Source organism: Bemisia tabaci, chromosome 1 (assembly GCF_918797505.1).
Source record: "Bemisia tabaci chromosome 1, PGI_BMITA_v3".
Lineage (NCBI taxonomy): Eukaryota > Metazoa > Arthropoda > Insecta > Hemiptera > Aleyrodidae > Bemisia > Bemisia tabaci.
The window spans coordinates 7,233,701-7,249,254 of record NC_092793.1 but is presented as its reverse complement, the minus strand read 5'-3'; the positions used below and the strand labels follow the sequence as shown (position 1 = coordinate 7,249,254).

The 15,554-nt window shown below is 37.8% G+C and overlaps 1 protein-coding gene across 1 annotated transcript; it reads right to left on the bottom strand.

The window, feature by feature from the left end:
* Positions 1-502: 502 nt before the first annotated feature.
* LOC109036141 (glass bottom boat) lies at positions 503-12,520 on the bottom strand. The gene is made up of 6 exons (XM_019050109.2): positions 12,011-12,520; positions 11,025-11,205; positions 9,729-9,883; positions 7,983-8,183; positions 6,599-6,675; positions 503-5,085 (listed from the first exon to the last, which is right to left on the bottom strand). Exons 1-6 carry the CDS (start codon positions 12,369-12,371, stop codon positions 4,825-4,827), a joined length of 1,236 nt encoding a protein of 411 aa, XP_018905654.1. The 5' UTR covers positions 12,372-12,520; the 3' UTR covers positions 503-4,824.
* Positions 12,521-15,554: the final 3,034 nt, after the last annotated feature.

Here is a 15,554-nt window from a genome sequence, read left to right as displayed (position 1 = left end):
GAGTTTTGATGAGCGAATTGTGTTTTGTGTGAAATATTGAAGAGGACACATATCAGAATGCTGATCCGTTCATTAACTTAAATATATCAGCAAATCTCTATTAAAATATATAGATAGTGATCTTGTTGCTCACTCAATTTTTGAGAATTTTTTCAGTAAAAGAGTGTATAGGGCTTGCAATGCTGCTAGGATTGTGCAATTTTTCACAGCGTTTGCGGCAGATGAAATTCCATCTCAGTCGACTTACTTCTCTACGATAGCGAAGAAAAACTCGGAGCAGATTCAGGTAGAAATTCACAGCAGAACTGCCGGATAAGTTATTTACAATTAGAGAGAGCTACGTTCCACAATCTGAGCAGCAATGGAAGTCCCATACGCCCTCTTACTGAAAGATGCCTCAATAGCAAAAGTAATTTACTGCATTGTACATATTCAAATTTCATGTACTTGCTTCTTGAGCTCCTGTCCCAGACATTGACGGACAATAAAGAAATTAATAACATTGTTGGTAGAGAAATAGAAAATACATTTACATTTATTTACAAAAAGTAGGTACTGAAAAGGCACATTCGTAGAAAATGATAATTATACAAAGCACTACTTAAAGTCTAACTGAAACTTCTGCAAAAAGGGTGGATTCACTTTCATATTCCATACTTCTGAATAGATGAAGTGCAATAATTATAATAATGTAAGAGGGCTCCCTAAAAAGGAAAAGATTAAAAGTAAAATAAAATGGTCACATGATTGATCCAACTAATACTGATGCTACTGAAAGTCCTGAGATCATCGGAATCATCAGAGAAGTTGAGTGAGAGAAAAACAATTGATAGAAATTACAGCTGCAGAGGAGGATAATTTCTGAGTTCATACACTTTTAAAGATTCTGCTGACTTGAGCCCCATTTATACTATTCAACTTTTCATCAATTAAAAGCCAACGAAAAGTTGAATGTTGAAATGTACTAAATTTGATTCAACTGCTGTTGCCGTGTGATATCATCTAATGGAATTTGGGTACCTCCGTAGCTTTTGGTTTGAAAAAATACAGCTTCGGCTAATGTCAGTCAGAGGATTTTTCAAATTAGCAGAGCCAATGCGATAGAATGTTGAATGAAAAGTTGAAGGTGACATCACATTCAAGTTTCCATTCAACTTTTCATCAAATTGTTGTGTTATTGCCTCAGTCCCACTAGATTCAACTTCTCAACAACAAAAGAGGAAAAAGAGTTGCATGAAAAGTTTAATTGTGTGAATTGGGCTTCAGACTGGAATGCGTTAAAGACAAAACATTCTTTGGGAAGCTTACTTTTATTACAGAGAGAGAATACAAAAACTTTAAATAATTTAAATAAGCAGAGAAATCCAACTCATGGTCTATGAGATGGTCATTTTGATTTTTTCAAATCCTTTTAAATAGGTACTTGTGAGCTGTTGCAATAACCATAGATTTAAGTCACCTGGTATGTGGGTAGAGGTAAAGGCAGTTAACACAAGTTCAGATCTATTAATTTCTAATAAGGCACTAATATTATTTTTTCAGAAGAGACCTTCAAGATCCTTGATGCACTGGGACTTAACGACTAAATTACATTCATATATCAGCCTTGCATCTCCTAAAATAGGGCACTTTCTTTTCACCATTTATAATGGCACACATTTAATGAAATTTTCATTTGTAAATGTACAATATACCTATGCTTTTGATAATACCTTTCAGCTTTTAAAATAAATTAATTTAGAAACAGCACCTTACGATGTACCATATCCGTTCTTTTCAACAATGTTCAACCTTGCTCAAATTTGGAAGAAACTAGATTCATGTTGAAAATTTGTTTGCTATGAGTGATATAATAAACATAATTATATTCGTAATGACATCCTGACAGCTGTAACGCATTAACAGAGCAATAAACACTTTCTGAAAATTCTTTCCAAAAATTACAATTCAGAGGTTTCACATTTATTATTCCACTTAAAGCTGAGTACAGAGGTTGATCTGACACATAAAAAATGCAGAATGGTTTTTCTTAGAAAATTTAGTGTCATGTTTCATCCTAAAATTAGTTTTTTAAGTATAAGGCAAAAATCTCAATCAAAGAAAAATTTCAATGCAAGAGAAGAGAGACAGAGTAAAAAAAGTCTGACTTAGAGATCTATGAAAATAATATTATATTAAAATAATTTTTTAATGAAACATTTTGTTAGCGTAAAAACAAAACCAAATTTTCCCCCGATGTGCTTAAGTCAATCAACGCATTGTAATGAAGACTGAGAATACATATTATAGACAAAAATGACCATGGCTGAAAATAGGTGGATCCATAAAATGGTTCAGTTTCATTAAATTTCATAGCGATAATTATTCTGGTCCAGAGATTGCCCCCTCTTTTACAAGTTTATTAAATAATATCCATATACATCTCTGCATCGATAAATTCACCATGGCACTTCATAACTTACAGACTTTGATAAGATACTATTTTAATGTTTTTTTTTGTCAAGCTCAAGGCCACTCTTTTCCCAGGTACTTAAAGAAAGACCTTAGGAAATAGTTAAAGCACAAATTCACAGAATTCTACAAAAATAAATGTTCAATAATATGAAAAGTTTGAAGAGGCATCAGGTAATACCCTAAAATTGTTATAACACGGCAATAATAACATCTTGTAGATAGAGAAATTATTGCAGAATCAAGTGCTTAATAAAGGCTTTGTCAAGGAAGTTTATATTCTCTCGATTTTGAAACAGAAAATAAAATTGTTACAACATTTTTTAGCTAGGATAGTGCAAAAAGTCAAGCTGATTGACGAATATATTGATGAAACCTTTCTCAATTAAATAATTAAACATGGATGGTTTTGTAAAAAAAATCTGACGGTTGACTGAAGACTAAGGATTACAGTTAGACATTTTTTAAGAACCTTAATTGACAATTTATAAAGAAAAAAGCTCTTGATTTTCCTAAACTTATAAAAAAGTATACAAATGGTACTATAAAAAATATTTAGTTCACTGAAAGATTTTTCATAAGTATATGAATAAAAAAAAAATTGCACAGCCTGAGAATGAAGGTCGATGTATACAAAAATAACCACCAATATTGGGGTGCATTTAATTTCACCTCAATCATTTTTTTTTTTTTAAATTAGTCATAATGATATTTAAAAATTGAAATAACCCGGGCAGAGATATAGTACATGCTTCTTGGACAAAGATTCTTCAGGTAGACAGAATGATTCACCGTAACAGCAGTGAGTATATTCTAAGCAGCCCCCTACGGATGAGATTCAATGTGTAGCTGTTGCGTTACGAAACATTGTCTCATTCCAAGAAAAATGATGACGAGTAAAGGCTTTGAAGTGCAAGAACTAAGTACATAGAATAAAAAGAAAAATTATTAGCAACACGAGTAACATTCGGACAATACAAAGAGTTCAAAAAAAAAAAAAAACCCCTTAAAAAAAGTGTCACAGAAAAGACTTGGAGAGACCCACAGCTAATTGATCCAATTTGTTTTGTGTGCTTGTAGTACAAAGTAATTTTTTTGTTTGTTGGCTATCAAAATTTTAAAATCTTTGAACTTTCCTTAGTCTTTGCTGGTACAAATAGTTAAAGTTCAAATGAGACAGACCGATTGAGGGACTATATCATTCAATGTGTTCTACAGTTTCAAAGAAAACAAATACAACCTCTTATGAAGGAATTAATATTGATGGTGCTGATAAATGCACATTATTATTTGAATAAAATACATCTTAAATTGTAAAGTCAATTTATTTCGTAAGGCCGGCGGTAAGCCAAGTCTCAGAACACTTAAAACAGGCCCCTTCCTAGAAGCGTTGAAAATCGAACGAACCAATTTGATTCTGGTCATTTAACATTGATAAGTCAACCATTACACCAGTTTACAACTGAAATTATTCATACAAAATGAACACAAGTTGGTGATCATAAGATCATGGCCAAGGTGACGTCATGACTATGCATCATGCAGAGTATTACCATCAAAGGGTGGAAGAAGAAAATAAGAAAGCTGCGCTGTACTGATGGTGGGTCCAATCAGGCGTGGTACACATCTACAGCTGCTCTCTGATTGGATGTGCATAGTGTTGCACCAGACAGCATAGCTCCAGGAGGGAAACTATGCTCCATGTGAGATTTTTCCCTCTACGTGAGAGTACTCTAGGTAATGCAGTCATGGCATCATCTTGGCTACGATTGTATGATCACCAACTTGTGTCTATTGACTGGTGTGTCTCACAGCTTTTGTTCTTTGTCATATAAAATACTTAACTACTTAATTCCATTAAATCACCTCGATTGAATGGAAAAACTGAAACATCTTAAAATAATGGACGTATTTTGTTCGGTGCAACAATTGTTTTCTGTTGAAAATTTTGTGATATTTGTGTCACTCGTACATGACCAATGAGAGCGGAGAAGTTATAAATGAGGTTAAAAATCCTGTTAACAAATGTCACACTTTTGTCATGACGTGTTTCAAGCGTATTACGATGGTTCTGTAACAATGTTGCGATAATATTGCTAGATTGTGCAAAAATGATTCAAGTTAAAATAGGGCACATCCCCTTATCAGAAACTGAATCCGAACAAAATATGATTGTTACGAACTGTTCTGACTTGTTACATCAAACAAAATACATCTATACAAACTAATAGAAATTTACCACCGGCCACTAACTTTCGTTTGTAAAATATTATGCAATAATTTCAGTAAAAAGAGTTTTGAACCGATGACAAGAAGTTTTCAAGGTTCCTTCATTTCGTGTCAATTTACGAGTCTTTTGGTAAAAAATGAGAATCAATGACAGCCACAGCTTTTTACGACCATATTATGGTACTTTTTCAGAGTGACACTGTACGGATCTGTGTGGTACAGGACGTAGATTGACTGTAATTTTGTTGGAGCACAACACGGTTTCGGCACACTTGAAGGAGACATGAGGTGCACTAAAGTTTGCACTATTGCATGGTTTGTTGCGTTCATGTGAGCATTAAGTGGGAAATTGCATTCTCCGCTACAATAGGAGGCCCCATACCCGTCCGGTGAGATGATCCAATCCTAAAATTTAAAAAAAAATAGTTACATGCTGAACTAAAGTCAGAAAAAAGTAAACAACTACCTGATAATGATGACACTTAGCAGAGATTAACTGAATATCAAATGAGGTGTAAACGGATGAAGATGCTAGATTTTGGTATTTTATGGTTATATAACAAATAAAATTAATTCCTTTGTGGAACAATGGGGCAACAATGTTCATTGAATCGGCTCGTGCAATAACGTCCATACAGGGTTTCATAATTGCATTGGTTTCTTTTGCCCCTCTACACTGATGATAAGATTGATCTCTTTAGTAAAAGTTTAATTGTACGTAGGGGATTTTTTATAAAACTGTTCTACATTCCGAACGTCTTAGACTATCTTGTGTCTGTAAGTTACAATGAAAGTGTCCCATCAAATTCTGCAACACTGTACTAGACATTGAAAATGTTTACAGCAACCAATACAATTTAGAGTCTGAGTCCTACTAAAGAGTCTGATATATCCATTTCTTTTCATATCTTTTGCATAAAATTACTTCAGGACAAATATTAGTAAAATTATATGTCGACAACTTTTCGTCCAGAGTATACAGAAAATAAAGTAGCTGAGGTAACATTCTGGATGTTAAAGATTTGTGCAACACTTGAAGAATGTATTTAAGTATGGACACCCTGGCTGTAAATATAATTTAGTATTTAGCATTCGTATCAACATTCAAGAGTTGTAACGCAGATTTTTAACATCTGAGATGTTACTTCAGCAACTTTTTTCCCCCTTTAGTTCTTATCTGGCCCCACTTCCATTGTTGAAATTCTTCTCTACCTAGGAAAAGATGCAGCTGCCATTTGCTGCATTTAAGGCCTTTAGACTAGAAGTTGGAAGGGAAAATCTTCCTCCCGTCAAAATTTACTTGTAGAAGTAAAATATCTTTTTCAGATTCATCCTGTAAGAGCCCTGTATAAGGCTGCTATCAGATGTTTTCTAGCCTCCCAACCAATTTTCAGGTACGGTTGGTCTAGGAAGTATTGATTCTTCTCCATGGTTATGACCCAGTCATTAGTGATTGCAAGATTCCAGCAGGGGTTTTTTTTTCATTGTATTCCACCTTTTTATTCATTTGAAATCAGTAGCCAGTGATGTGTTAGTGATTAGTAGATGTTTCATAAATTCCCTGACTTTCCTTGGTCGTCACAAATTTCCAGACTTTTATTGATTTTCTTGGTGTTCCAGACCACCCTGAGACCCCTGGCAACCCTGAGATCTCCCACTCCTCTTTTTTCTACTGCAGAATAAAGAGACTGCACATTTGTCCATGACAGTAACTTTTTTCTACTATGCAGATCCTTGAAGAAATTCAGTTTTCCTTGAATTTTGTTAGTGCAGCATGGATTAATGGTATTTAACTAAAGTCAGCGTTCATTATGAATTATGATACAATAGATTCTACTATTTTTGGTCTAATTTTCTTTACCGTGATTCAAATAAATTATTCAAAAAATTACAAAACAATCGTTTGAAGTAAACTTACCTGCCAAGCCAAATCTTGAAAGCTGACATACAACGTCTGCAACTGACAACTTCTAGCTGAAAGGTGTTGAGCAGTGCCTGTGCAAAAAGAACAAAAAAGTTTTGTATTAAAAGAGTGAAACTACATATTCATATTTAAGAAAATCACGCAGTCCCGTGCATAAAGCAAAAGGGAAATTTTAACTACCTAGCCACTTGAAACGTAATTGGTGAAACATGATAGGCGATGCTTTGGTAGATAAGTTGAATGGTAGATGTGAAGATTTACAACTTTGTCCATGAATGGTGGAGAATTTTCCTTTTTCAGTGTTTACAGGAAACTTCAAATTTTGTTTACAGGTGAACTTCTAAGTTTTTTGGCACTAAACTATTTAATATTCTCCGCATGAATTTGATTGGAGTTGTGAAATGTCAATGGTACTAATAAACCTTCCACTAATTAGAAAATGATTATAGAAAATATTGGAGGTAAGAGCTCACTGTGGCCTAAAAATCATTGAAGAACCCTCAAAAGTTCCAAAATGTTGCTATTAAGTTGCTGAAAAAGCTGAACTGACATGTAAAACTGCCCAGCAGGCCGATTGTTGAAATAAGTTTGTCGGGCGGACATAGGTTGAACGGCGGATCGTGATTGGTCGGCTATGCCTTATCGCTACTTTTTCGTCCCTTTGTCGGGTGAAATTCAGGACAAGTTAAAGGCACCTCTTCAGTTCCTGACAGTATGTCGTCTATTGCACCTGACAAAGGCATGACAAAGCAGTGATAAGACATAGCCAACCAAACACGCTCCGCCGTTTAACCTGTGTCTGTCAAAGAAACAAGAAATGTCAATAGTCGGCCCGCTGGCAATGATGATGGGTGGGCAGGGTGGGGCAGCTGGAGAAAGAAAGTGGCCCAAAGCCACAAGCAAATTGCCCAAGCAATGGTGGAATAAGTGTTCTGGATTAGGAGAGGTGTAGATAAGTGCAAGACAGGCAAGAGGCAGGGAGGGGAAGAAATGACTCTGTGTAGATGTCGATAGGAATAAAGGGTGAAGCAAGGCTGTCAAATGAAAAGGGAAAGGACCAGTTACAGTGCTAAGGAAGGACACCGTATGAACATTTAAGAGTTGCCAAATTTATTTTAATGAAATGTTTATTCTTGAGGAAAATTATGAATATTTTACCTTTAAATTTTCAGGAACTTTAGATCAAAGTACGAACAAAATTCTCTGAGAAATTGGCAGAAAAATATTTAAAATTTTACTGAAAATGAGTGATTTGCCAGAGGAAATTTGGCAATGCCTGAGGGTTCATACGGCATTTTTCCTTGGCACAGCAGTATTCTGCTCATGATTTTACATAGTACATTAAGATTTTAATTTTCAAGAATATCAGAAATTTTACTTAGAAGAGGATTGTGAGGATAAGAGCTTTCATCATTTGACTTCTTCCGTCTTCGCCTTTCTGCCTCTCGGGTTCGCCGGCTCCGGACACGCTTTTCGGGATTCTTGGCTTTGAAAAATGCTACCATGAATGGTTGCCTTTCTTCACTTCCAGGAGTGGCTGTTGTGACCAGACCTGCCTCTTCCGTTCGCATTTCATGAGCTACATCAAAAATTTTATTTTACAATTGGTTTAGCCACAAATAAAACAAAGTTACAGGTGGAAAAATAATTTTTGTTGAAGCATAATGCCAAGTACGTTCATACTAAATATGTAGGTCATTCTAAAACAGGCCACACATTCTGATTATCAGAAAGTGCTGAAAAACAATTTTTTGGAATAATAAAAAGTGGAATCTGAAAATTATTTTCGAAATGCACTTTTCATGTTTGCACTGAAAGTTGAGGCTTCGTCTCCGAGGACAAAAAATAGTCATTCTTTTTCAGTCTTGGAATTTTTTCTGACCTAATCTTTCTATACTTCATGAGAAGTTATTTAAGAGATGTTTTCAAAAACTCACAAATGAGTTTGCAATTCTCACTCAGAGAGGAAAATTCTTTAAAAGGAGTCCTTTAAATGTATGAACTGTAGGTATTTCAATTTCAGTTTTCTAGTCCACAGAAACGCTGTACCTATCAGTGGCATGGCATGCTTTGCGATACATTGATTATTATGGCATTTAACCCTATGAAAAAGGATCGATAAACAGGGTGTTCACAGCGAACACCTCAATAATCGATTCTTTACCATAGGTTTAAATGGCAGAACAATCGAATACATCGCAATTCACGCCACGCCACTGGTGGCTATTATCACCACTAAAATCCCCAGGCATTCTGAGTAAAATTTTGGTTTTGTTCACAAATTTGTTTTTCCTTTGGTTTCATATATCAGGGTTTCTAAACTGTTTGGTGTATTGCTCTTCATCTATGAATTCTCACAGGCCATGCAGCACCCACTTTCATTTTCTGAGCTGCGTTACTGATTGCAAATTCTCATTTTCAAACCATCATTTCTACTTCTTTATAATGTGGAGCAAAACACTTGCACCAAAATTAGTTTATTAACTCCTGACTAGTAACTTATATCAATTTATATTCAGTTGTTTTCTGTTGAGAGCAAATCATACCATCCAGATTTTGAAGTTTTTTGTTACTGTTAAGTCACTTGTACGGATAGTTTAATGTTCAAAGCAGTTTTATTTGTTGCCTGCTGAAGTGTCCCTACCCCCTCTCGGAAAAAGACATGAAAAAAAAGGCGGGGGTATTCAATAGCAAGGCTAAAAACCCAGCCAACAAAAACGTTCTGCGGTACATAAGCTGCAGGACACCGTGCGAATCTCAAAGCCATAAAAGAATGCATTAACCTGTTCGCCTCACATGATGAGTTTGCTTGTTAACGCACGCCTAGGACATATCTCAGCTGGCGAGTTAACTAGCGCCATCTATCGGCGTTGCAACGCGTGAGATGCAATCTATCGGAAAAGCGGAAAAAAACACGACCAAAACAATCGCGTAGCAACGCCGACAGATAGCACGAATTAACTCATCAACTAAGATATGTCTCAGGCGCGCGCTGACAAGTATACTCGTTAAATGAGGCGAATGGGTTAATTAGGAGTTCAATAGTAGCATGGCAACTATTTTTTCACAGTTAAAATTTGTGTGTATGCTTAAATAATGGGAATACTAAATCAGACAGACTTACCATTTCTAGTGTTCAGATGAACCGACAAATACAGACCCTTGTTAGAGGAAGGAATTGCTACCCAAGAGGCGAAAGCTCTCGTGACATTGAAAAGTAACCAACCTTCATTGCTGCTTGTAGTGTTTACAGAATCAACCACCTCCAATTCCCGCTCTCTAGATGCGAAAATAAAATTAATTTGTGAAAAAAAGAAAATAATAATCAAACTCAGACTAACGCCAATTCAAGGAAAATTGATCACTTGCTATTCATGATGGTAGAATGAAAGTAATACAAAGTTTTCTGAGTAGTTTTTGTGCTGACAATGTACAAAATGAAACCAAGAGCATTCCAATGTTGCTAGGACTGTACAACTTATGTGGTTGCAATAAAATTACTGAAATTATGAAAAAATGAAATCTACAACGGTAACTTGTGTCTTCAATTTATAGATTATTGCGAGTAAAAATATAAAACTTTTTTAGATGATCAGTTTATATTGCAAGGTAAAAAAAAGTTGCACAATGTTAGCAATACTGGAACGCTCTTGATTCCTTTTTGCAAAATGCAGTCCAAATAATCCCTTTACTCACAGAATTTGAAGAACAGTCTCTGCGATAAAAAAATCTGGCAACCTCAATCTTGACGCTTTGGCTCAGCTATAGCAAATTACTTACAGTTTGAAAAACACATGGTGGGAAATGAACATTCTTTGATTGAGAAGCTTGCTGAAACCGTTGTAGTGCATGATTTGACTCACGTAGAGCTTTGAGTTTCTTGTGAGCGGGCAGTTCAAATTCCTTGTAACCAATGTGAAATAAAAATGTTAATACCTCCGTTAGGAGTTGGTTTCAGTAATTTTCGTTGCGCGAATCGTGTTCTACGTGAAATTCTGGTTAAGAAACATGTACCTATCAGAATGATTAAATTCGTACCTTGTCTAGTAGTCCGTTCTACTACTGCTGATAAGTCGCTCTTATAGCGCTTCTGTGAGCTCTACGACACCCAACTGCCACTGACAGCGATCTCACCAGAGCTCCACCAAATAATTACAAATAATATCAAATAATTCTACTGGTGCTTATTTTAACTCAAGTTATAGTCACTCTGCTTTAGTTTGCAGGTAGTAGTTTTCCTCCTTACTTGGAGCTCCTCGTCGTTCAAATTTTGAGCAATAATTTCAAAAAGTTCACAATAAAGTTTTTTTTCTCTCAGAATAGTCTTGGAGAAAACACAGCTTGCATGGCAAGATCACAACAGTGATCTGATAATATTTTCGCTACCTTTTATGTGAGGAAAGAAGGTATTTACACTTACCCATCAGTGTCAAGAACTTGATAAAGTGTGACGACCAAACCAGTGACAGGTTTTATCGATACATTGGTCATTTGATAAATCCTCAACTCCACGCCGACAATGGTTTCACCCGCAGGGACCTCTGATACATCAAACCATAGACGTTTACCTCTTTCATGGCGCACACCACTCACATGATGATCTGGAAAGTATGAAAATGAGAAAACATGAAAAAGACAGAAGGAATGCCTGTAGAACTAATTATTCTTAAGTGAGAATTATTTCAATGCTTCATTAAAATACACTTCAAAATTTCTATACAATACGCGGAAATATCATGCACATGGGCTAGAGATACGGTTCTTTGAATATATTTGGGAGAAGCAAATATGACTACGCATTGATGTGTTGATGATTTCCTCTTGCTCAAACTGCCGGATGGGTGAAGAACATTTTGAGAGGAAGAGCAGCACCCTGACTCCACTAATGCTATCATGCAACTGAATGACTACCTTGGTTCTGATAGTTTAGTTGGAGCGTATTTATCATAGACATCCAACACAATCGTGCGGCAGGATCTTCCAGAGAAATGATAGGTAACCAGCCTGGATTGCAGGTAGTACCAAAAAATTTGAGGAATCAGGGGTACCTCTGAGCAAAATGGACGTGCAGCCGCACTCTTACAATGGGCGTCATGCAGCACTATATTTATAGTGGGCTGCATCAACTCAGGTGAAGGCTCGTCTTTAACCCCAACCTGTCTCGCCTATCCTGCTTATAGTCAGGTCTGGCGCGCGGTCTAGATTGTGTTGTAAGTCTATGTATGGTATTAATGACACGTCCCTCCTCCTGCCATACTAACTGTACAATATTATATGAGGATAATGGTATACACCAAGTCAGAGCTGTTTCTAGTTTCATCTTCTACGATGCTTGCCGCTAGAACAAAACTAGTGATACTTAGATAATATTACGACTGAGTGTAATACAAAAAATTCCTTACTTACATAAACTAGAGAAACTCATGATCACGTCACTTTCATCAATTGACTGTAAGTCTCTGCCTCCAAGATTGAATTCGCTGCGTGTACTCCGTGACCTAGGATTGTCCAGCATAGACTTGTAAACATCAAGAAGAAATCTGGGTGCTGAGCCACCTTTCAGTGTAGAGTTTGTTACATGGCGTGGTCTCGCGGATAATCCAAGAAGATTCAATATTTCATGCTCTACCTCACGTTTTTCTTGTCTCGACAAGGGATAAACAGTGGTTTGGTCAAAACCATTGTCCATGTACAAGGCAGTTCTTGGGTCTTTGCAGTCCATCAGCACAAAAAATGACAAAATTAAGAATAACTTGGCACAAATCATGATTGAATATGGAGTACCATGGACACAGAACTAGGATAAAGTACGATTCAAAGCTTTCAATAGCACTACAAATAAATTATAGGAAATTCATGAATAGAAACCAAAACCACACTTGCACTTGCAAATTAAAAGTCACCGACTAATCAACAAAAACCATGTTTACATCAGCGCTAGAGACATCGATGCGTTGTTCGACGTGTGACGTGTGAGCTTTCTTTGCCGTCCTAATACATGGTGATCTCGACGAAGGCTGGCGACCGCCAGCAACGAAGACTTCCGAATATGGACTTGTTTAGAAAAAGTAAGATATTTTTTATTTAAATTTTCACCTTTTAGCGCTTTCTCGCCCTCCTCCCCTCCTCATTCACCGTGCTTAATTCCCGGCTCGGGATTCCTAAATGTTGTCGTCAAAAAAAAAAAAAAAATTCCCTCATGCATCACAACTAGCGCCAAAAGACCAATTTTTAGACGCGGCGCGGCGCTTGCGAGGCCTCTAACCATATTATAACATTTTTTTTTCAAAATTATGATCCTTGATTAGGGCGCATCAAGCATATTTTCAGCAAAATTTAACTTTAACCCCATAACTTACTCTATCGATGGCGAAAGTGCAGAAGTGCGTAACTACCTCAATTTTTGACGGCTTTGAGTTAACTGCATTCAGGGTCGGATTAAAGGGGTGGCCACATGGGCCGCGGCCCATGACGGCAAAATTAGGGGGCGGCAAATTTCGCAATTTTTTTAAATGCAGGTACAAAAAAATCGGATTCAGAAAAAAATTACAATCAAGAAAAGGTGACAAAAGCTCTCATTTCCTGAGAGTTCATTAATTTCTAATTTTGTCGCATTTCGGTTATGCGAAAGACTGCGCACCTTTAATTAGTTGAGTTAAGAGAGAAACCAAACACGTAATTTGACCTGGAGCGGCGCGGCCCAAAGAGAAATGATGACGAGGACTTGAGATGAAAAGGAGAAGCCCTCGACGCGGCGGTCGGCACGTAACACATATTGGCGCCCACGAGACTGCATGAATACTTCACGCATTGCGTCAAACACAGTACGGTCAACAGCGGTCGGCGCGGCGTGAAACGCACAGTGCCTACAAGACTACATGAATACTTCACGCATTGCGCCAAACCCAGTGTGGTCAGCGCGGCACGGCGGTGGAAGTTAAAATTATTAAACCACATTTATGTTTGTTCTTTCTTATTTTTTTAGTTCATTTCTTACAAATGGACGTATTTCTGTCAATCGGAACTAAGCTCCATCGGAGGAGGAAGGTAGAGGGGGACTTGGATTGGCTCATTCCGTCCTGTACTCGCAATGTTTTTCCATGGCGCTCAGTTCCGTTTGACAGAACGCGCTATCCGGCATTCTAAATTCCTCAAAAGGAACTCAATTTGGCGCTTAGTTCCGTTTGATAGAAATACGTCCAAATGAAAGGCCTTGTCCCCACAGAGATAGGCTTACGGAACTGAACTTTCGCGCGAAGTTCCGTGAACTTTTGCTAGTAGTGTTGACAGGGCTTAGGTACGCAAAAAATGTGTCCAACACGAGTGAACGCGTCTTATGCACCCTTCTCCCTCCGGCACGTTCACTAACTTGATGGTTTTTATTGATGTTTCAAAATGAATGAGAAGAGGGCGGCAAAATACAGGCGGCCCATGGGCGGCAAATAGGTAATTCCGGCCATGGCTGCATTGTTGTTGCATCATCTATCTGGCAGCCCCTGGGGGTTAGGCTCCTTAGATGTCAAGGGGGCCAGCCCCCGGGGGTTGGGCTCCTTCGATGTCAGGTGGGTCGACCCCGAGGGGTTGGGCTCACTGTATGCCAAGGAGGGCAGGTCCTGGGGGTTGGGCTTCTTGGATGTCCTCTGGGGCAGCTCCCAGGGGTTGGGCTGCTTGGATGCCAAGTGGAGCAGCCCCTGCGGGATTGGGCTCCTTTATTGCCAAGGGGGACAGCCCTTGGGGCCTCGGGGTTGGGCTCCTTGGATGTCTGGACTAGCCCTTGAAGCACCACTACAAATAAGACAAACAAAACTAACACAATATGGAAATAGAGCAAATGGAAAGACGCCGCAGAGATACAACTATTCGTGCTTGATGGATGTCTGTGTTGCATCTGCAAAATTGAAGGCGCGATGGCGCGAGCTGTGAATTCACGATGTTCCACAGCTCCGCTTTGTTCTGCCAATGAGGTGTCGCATGTCGTGAGCAAATTAAGAAAGGAGGGTCGATTATTACGGCTCTCCTATTTACGGCTGTGTTGCTCATACAGTCTTTAAAGCACTGCTACAAATACAAATAACACAAACTGAAACAAACACAGTATGGAAATAGAGCAAAGTAAAAGGAGGCGCTTTGATGACGGCGCAGAGATACAACTATTCGTACATGATGGATGTCCGTGTTGCAACTGCAAAATTGAAGGCGCGATGACGCTAGGCGTGAACTCGCAATGCTCCGTTCTATGCTGCCAATGAAGTGTGGCTCAGATTCGAGAGAAAAATTTAAAAAACTAAGCCCGATTACGTCATCCACTCTAACGTTCCTCAATTTTTTCTTCTTTTTTCAATTTGAAGTTTGATTCTTTTTTTAATGTACAAATATTTACAGACCTATATCTACGGCTCGCGTGTACCGCAGTCCCTTACAACTCGCAAAGCGCGTTTTTGAAACAAGTCTCCTGTCAATTTGACCGGGCTTCAGCATCCAAGGGTCAATGAAAATATCATTAAAATATGACTGCACCTAGTTCGCCAAAAGAAGCCTTTCACAATCAGTCAGAGAAAATCAATAAAATTTAGTTATGTTTAATCTTGCAAAATTAGGCTCCAATTGTTCGGTGACGTCCCAAAACATTGTCATTGCCAACAAAATGATTGATGAATGGGACCTCCTGCAGCCTGCTTTAGATTTCTGGTGCATTTAATGTACATCGACGACGCGACGTAAGTCCGCAATCACATATCGACGGTGAAACTACCAAACCACGTATCTCGGTTTGCGACGTCGCAGACTTCCTGTCATACTTTATTTTTTAAATGAATAACTACTGAACGTCCAGTCTTGAAAATTTCTATGATTTTTCCTCTTTGCGCGGAGAAAATTCTGTGAAAATTTCAAGGAATGATATTGATTTGGTCTACTTCAAAAAAATAAAATGTGAGCGTAGATTTTTAAA

Bases quoted from the DNA above. Each gene is read 5' to 3' on its own strand.
- LOC109036141 (XM_019050109.2), bottom strand. From the start codon at position 12,371: ATGATTTGTGCCAAGTTATTCTTAATTTTGTCATTTTTTGTGCTGATG. The intron at 11,206-12,010 runs GTAAGTAAGGAA...CATACTTTCCAG, and splicing joins CATGAGTTTCTCTAGTTTAT to ATCATCATGTGAGTGGTGTG. The intron at 5,086-6,598 runs GTAAGTTTACTT...TTTAAATTTTAG, and splicing joins TTCAAGATTTGGCTTGGCAG to GATTGGATCATCTCACCGGA.